The sequence below is a fragment of the Ziziphus jujuba genome, chromosome 3, assembly GCF_031755915.1.
Source record: "Ziziphus jujuba cultivar Dongzao chromosome 3, ASM3175591v1".
NCBI classification, from domain to species: domain Eukaryota; kingdom Viridiplantae; phylum Streptophyta; class Magnoliopsida; order Rosales; family Rhamnaceae; genus Ziziphus; species Ziziphus jujuba.
In genome coordinates, this window is record NC_083381.1 from 18,477,226 (window position 1) to 18,483,740 (window position 6,515).

The following is a 6,515-nucleotide window of genomic DNA, read 5'->3' on the forward strand; positions in this document are numbered from 1 at the left end:
TGCTTGTATTTTTATGAATTATTCACACTTGTACAACAAATGTAGTTATGAAACAACTTCAAAGAAAGAGAAAACAGAAAACCAAAAAATTCAGAAGAAAAAAAATATATACTCCTTTTTTTTCGACTGGTAAGAACTACAAACAAAATTTTCAAAATTCACCCGATTAAATTATTACTCTTTTCAAAATTCACCCAATTTTTTCCTTGGACAATGCTTGTATATTCATGAATGATTCACACTTGTACAGCATATATGGTTATGAAAACGATGACATCGACGAAAGCTGAAACAAAAAATTAAAAAAATAAAATTAGTAGGTTAAGCAAAGGGTATTTGAGTAGGTTTAAATTTTAAATGCACCAGAGATAGACTTTTAAGTCCGAAAAGAAGAAAGAAAATACAACTCACCACCTAGTGGTTGGAGGCCCATTTGATTTGATTGACTCAGCCTTTTTTTTTTGATAAAAGATTTGACTGACTCAGCTGTTATATGTTTACAGTTACTGGTCAAATGTTTACTACCATTATCTGCAATATATAAAGAAGACTTTTGATCTGGACATTTGTATTGACTATTTTACCCTTGGAGCTATTGGGAAAAATCTGCGTTATTTGCTGCGAGTCCCAGAAACATGTTCTTATGATAATATTAACAATAAATTATGAAAGCGAAACATGGTGAACATGGTACTCTAAGCTAGCTCCTATATAGTGGAGGTTCCAACATGAAGTGATCGGAGTATATATATATATAACCTATGATAACCATTTCTAAGTACTAGGAGATGGTTAAAGAGGTATAGGATCTCAAAAACATCAAAATTCCGATTCATTTCACATTTTTCATTCACTAGTTGGTCCAGCTGATCAGAATGAGATCCTCTCTCAACTAATATTTAACTCGCTAGCTACTACTACACCTCAAATCGAATTAATTATCTTTTACAGGTAGGCATATATATAACTTTCACTAGGGATATATACTTATTCCAAGGGTTGCTGATTACTTGTGGATTTCTGAAGATGGATTGACCACGCAAGTTAGTATATTATTTTTATTTATTATCAATTTGCTAGAAATACATGCACTCGAAAGCTATATATATATATATTGATTGGGAATTTCGGATATTTTGCAGAGCTTTGGGAGTCAGACATGGGATGCTAGTTTTTCAGTTCAAGCTCTGCTTGCTGCCAATATCAGTAACGAAATTGGACCTGTACTGAAGAGAGCACATGAATTTTTGAAGATATCACAGGTTTCTATTAAATCCATGACACATTTTTCTTCAGTAATAAATTGATGGAATCTTTCTCCTTGTTCTTTTTTTCATTTTATTTTTTTATTTTTATCTATTATTATTTTTTTATGGTTCATTATTGACCTACAGTTGTAATTAATTGTACAATATCAATATTTGATAAGGTGAGGGTAAATCCTTCTGGTGACTACTTAGCCCATTTTCGCCACATTTCTAAAGGAGCATGGACTTTCTCTGATAGAGATCATGATTGGCAAGTTTCTGATTGTACTGCAGAAGCTCTCAAGGTATACTTTCTTTCTTTTTTTTTTGGCATGCATATTCACATTTCTATGGGTCCCTCACCATATCAAAACTACATATGTATATATGTTGCCTAAATTGCTACCACAAAACATAAATATGAAATATTATTGGTCGTCATATATTTCAGTGTTGCTTGATGCTCAAAACCATGCCATCGGAACTTGTGGGGGAGCCAATGGAACCGGAGTGTTTATACGATGCAGTTAATGTCATACTTACGCTACAGGTAATTTAGGAAGAAATAATAAAGTCTGCAATTACATATTTCGTGTCAATGATTAAAAAGATGTTTTATGGATTGAAATCAGAGTAAAAATGGTGGTGTATCAGCTTGGGAGCCAACAGGAGCTCCAAGATGGTTGGAGGTAAAGTAAATGTCACTATTATATAAACATAATAAGAGAATCTTAAATTTAGTCCACCTTCACAATTGGCTACTTAAATAAACCATATATATATATATATATATATACTTATTAACCACAAATTATTTTCCTCTCTACCAGTGGCTGAATCCTGTGGAATTCCTTGAGGACCTTGTGATTGAATACGAGTAATTAATTAATTCTTACTATTAACTTGTGGTTTAATATATAATAATCAGTTTTGAACTGTTAATTCTTTTTGTAAACTGATTTTGAGAGTTATGATGTAATATAAATCAGGTATGCAGAATGCACTTCCTCTTCAATTCAGGCCTTGGTTTTATTTAGGATGTTATTCCCCGTGCATAGGAAGAAAGAGATTGATGAGTTTATCACCAAGGCTGTGACATACCTCGAACAAATTCAAATGCCAGATGGCTCATGGTATTTTATAAAATTTTGTTAAAATACACACCAGAACCCTACCAAAAAAAACACGCCTCACATCGGGCAATATGTTGCTTGACTTTTTCATCTTGTAACATGTTGATGTGAGGTGGGCACATTGTGGTGGGGGACAGTGCACCGTAGTAAATCTGTATATATATATATATATATTGATGATATTAAGGATAGTGCTTATCAAAATTGTTAAAGTGGTTAGAAAGAAAACATCCAAGAAATTGGGTATTTAATTTTGATTTGCAGGTATGGGAGTTGGGGAATATGCTTTGTGTATGGGACATGGTTCGCAATCAAAGGGCTGGAGGCCGCTGGGAAGAACTATTATAACTGTGAGGCTGTGCGCAGAGGTGTTGAGTTTTTACTTAATACACAGAGAGAGGATGGTGGTTGGGCTGAGAGCTACAAATCATGCACTAACAAGGTTTTTCCTTTTTTCTGTTACCCAATGAAATATTATTTGATAGTCAATCTTGGATTATATATTTTTACATAACTTCATTATTCAAAGCTTGTGTTTATCAGCTTAACTAAAACATGTTGGTGTGTTTGAATACTGATTTGCAGGTATATACACCATCTGAAGGAGACCACTCCAATCTGGTGCAAACTGCATTAGGATTGATGGGTTTAATCCATGGTCTACGGGTATTAATTAATTTATTTTATTTTATTTTACAATCAAATTAATTTATTTTATATATATATATATATATATACATATATCTACAAACATTGTGATCAATTTTAATTTGTAATGTGATAAGGCTGATGGAGACCCAACTCCTATACATCGAGCTGCAAAGCTTTTGATAAATTCCCAATTGGAAAATGGAGATTTCCCACAACAGGTTTGTAGCGAATAAGTTGAATTATAAACTTATAAAGTATATTAATTTGTTTTGTTATTATTACAACAATTTCTAAATCTAAAGGGGAGAGAAGCGTGTTTGGAACACACGGCTTTATGAGTATGGATGTGAGAGGCATATACAAACTGAACCAAATTAATTTGGCATAAATTAAATTATATTAATTTGAGTAATAGATTTGTGACATCGTAATGGCAGGAAATGATGGGAGTTTACATGAAGAACTGCATGCTGCACTATGCAGCTTACAGGAACATTTTTCCATTGTGGGCTCTCGCTGAATACCGGAATTTAGTACCATTTCCTTCTAATTAAACAAACAGCAAATCGTGGAGCAAGTTTGCAAAAAGTGCGAAGGCAGTCTTACCCAAAAGCTTGAAAAATTTTATACTTACTAAATCTACACAAACGTTGATGAATTATTATAGTTAAATTAAGTTTAGCCATTGGCTAATCAAATATGATAAATACATAGGAGAATGTTTTACTAGGCAATGTTACACAATTTATATACTCGATTGTCGTTTGATTACATATAATTTGGAATAAACTATCATGTGAATTTCATGTAATTTGATTTTAGTCGAACAGCATAAGAAGCTCAACGTCGCCCAAAAAAACCAACAAGAATAAATTCTCTATAGTAATACTTTATATAAAAAAGACCTCCTTGGAGTGGTAAAAATTTCTGATACCAACTTGGGCCAGTTGTAGATAACAATAAGCTCCCCATTGTAATTAATTTTGATTTTTCTAGATCATGTTTTAACAAATTTGCCTCTATATAATAAAAATTATATGTATATTGCAAAAAATATATACCACATTAAAGATTTAAGATCAAATAAATATTTATCTAAAGTTATTTGATACAAAGTATTTTATAGATTTCACATTGAGAGCAAAAAGACATAAAAAAGAATGCAAAATTTTAACTTTCAAGATGTCTTGGCACATCTGCAGCACCATATTGATATACATGTAATAGTTTTTTGAAACTTTATGAGTGTTTATACTTTGGATTTGACTTGCTCCATTAATTAATTAATAATATTGTATATTTTATCTCTATACCACTTGCATTAAAGATAATGAAATCAAAACAACAATTTTTGTAACTGCACCTCTATTAAGTTATAACATACTTATAATAATTAAATTAATTCAGTCTCAACATTATAATTATAAAGAAATTTTACTTGTACATCCAAATTCTCATAAACCTTTTTTTCTTTTTTTGGCTGAATCATGAACATTTTATTTATGCATATGGATGAACTAGATCCTCATAAATGCCAGATACATATATATATATATAACTAGATCGGTCAGAAGGACGTAAGTGTTAACACTTAATTTATGTTGTTGCGAACCAACTCATATGTAGATATTTTTAATACAATTATTCCTTTCACTTTCCTGCAACGTTTATGTTTATTTTTGGTTTTATATTTTTTATTTTTTAAGTTTTACTAAGTTGTATAATTGACTTATGTTTTATATGATATATATATATATATATTGATAAAACGTTTTACATGATAGTTAGACTTTTCATTTCTATATAGGCTTAAAAAAAAATTAAATTGAAAAAATTTCAAAATGTTTAGAAAGTGAAGCTTATTTTGATGAGTTTATCTTTTTCCATTATAAATGACAATGATAGTAATCATATATATATATATATATATATAATCTCTAAAACAAATAAAAAGAAATTAACCAGAAACATTAACGTGTTAAACAGAGAGTCCCTAAAAAAGGACTTTACCAAAAAAAGATTAATAAATGTTTTAGCTCATTTCTTTTTCAAAAGGAACAAATAAATAAATAAGTTAACTAAATAGTCAACTAAATTTGTACTTTGGCTTACTTTGAACTTTGTAGCCGTATAAGTCAATTTGGTATTTCTAGCAGAGAAATGGTGAACAATATGCCCACGATAATAATGAGAAGACAAAGAGGTGCTTGGCAGGTCCTGAAAACAATCTAAAATGTGATATGATGGTTATTTATGGTTTTGTTGTTTCTCTTCTTGTGTAATATTTTTCAGCAAAAATTAAAAATCAAAAAATAAGAAATTCCTCTTTTATTTTTATTTTTTTTACTAAGGTATGAAAATAATTACGAAATTAAGATTAATGAATTTTAAAGCTCTTTTGGGCAAACAAAACAAAGAAATTGTTAATTTATGGTATAATTAATATTTAATAGTCAACTTCTACAAGAGAAAGAATTCAGACAAAGTAGAAGGTTGAAGATGGTTGTGATAGCCCAGACCACCCACATATAGATATTGTCTGCTTTGGGCTTGGAGAATTCTCTTACAATCCAGTCCTCATGGGTTTAAAATACATCTACAAGGGAAAGGTATCCACATGCTTATAAGTCATGCTTCGTTTTCATTTCCAACCGATGTGGAATTTCACAATCCACCCCCCTTGGGGCCCAGCGTTCTCACTGGCTCACCGATCCGGGTCCGGCTTTGATACCATCTGTGATAGCCCAGATCATCCGTATGTAGATATTGTTCGCTTTGGGCGTGGTAAATCTTCGTACAACCTAGCCCTCAAGGGTTTAAAATGCGTCGACAAGGGAAAGGTATCCACACCTTATAAGCCATGCTTTGTTCCCCTTTCCAATCGATGTGGGACTTCATAATGGTGATAAGAAAATTAGTTATAAAACCTTTGTCAAATATCTTAATAACAACATATTTTCATCAAAATAATGCTCTCATTTAATCATAGAGTGATCAGAGTTATCAAATTTTGAATATTAAAATAAAATTACAGTTTAACCTAATTATTTGAATAAGATTAGGACGGACTTGAAAGCCTATATGAATTCTAATAATATGGACAATGACTCATGAAATGGAGGATCGAGAAAAGAAAAAAAGAACAACCCTTAAATTCTAATAATGTGGACAACAACTAATGAAATAGAGGATCGAAAAAAAAAAGAAAAGAAAGAAAAAAAAAAGGATCAATATTCGCACATGTGATATGGACAAGGCCAAATGTCCATTCTTTTTAACATTTGCGAGTGTATCGAATTTGGTTACAAAGATTTTTAGCTAAATAAATAAATAAGAATTTGGTTACAATTGTTATATCGATACTTGGGCATCATTTTTACCCAAAAGAAAGCAATAATATTTGTAACCAAATTCAAAGATTTTATTTTATTTTTATGTTTATCTTGTATCCAATTTCATATACTCAAATCATGGTTTAAAATTT

The 6,515-nt window shown here is 30.8% G+C and overlaps 1 protein-coding gene across 1 annotated transcript; it reads left to right on the forward strand.

The window, feature by feature from the left end:
- Positions 1-678: 678 nt before the first annotated feature.
- On the forward strand, positions 679-3,757 carry LOC107422754 (beta-amyrin synthase 1-like). Its single transcript, XM_048467162.2, has 12 exons — positions 679-690; positions 978-1,043; positions 1,143-1,262; positions 1,430-1,552; positions 1,699-1,797; positions 1,880-1,936; positions 2,078-2,124; positions 2,237-2,380; positions 2,645-2,822; positions 2,966-3,046; positions 3,166-3,249; positions 3,469-3,757. Exons 1-12 carry the CDS (start codon positions 679-681, stop codon positions 3,583-3,585), a joined length of 1,128 nt encoding a protein of 375 aa, XP_048323119.2. The 3' UTR covers positions 3,586-3,757.
- The last annotated feature ends 2,758 nt before the right edge of the window (positions 3,758-6,515 follow it).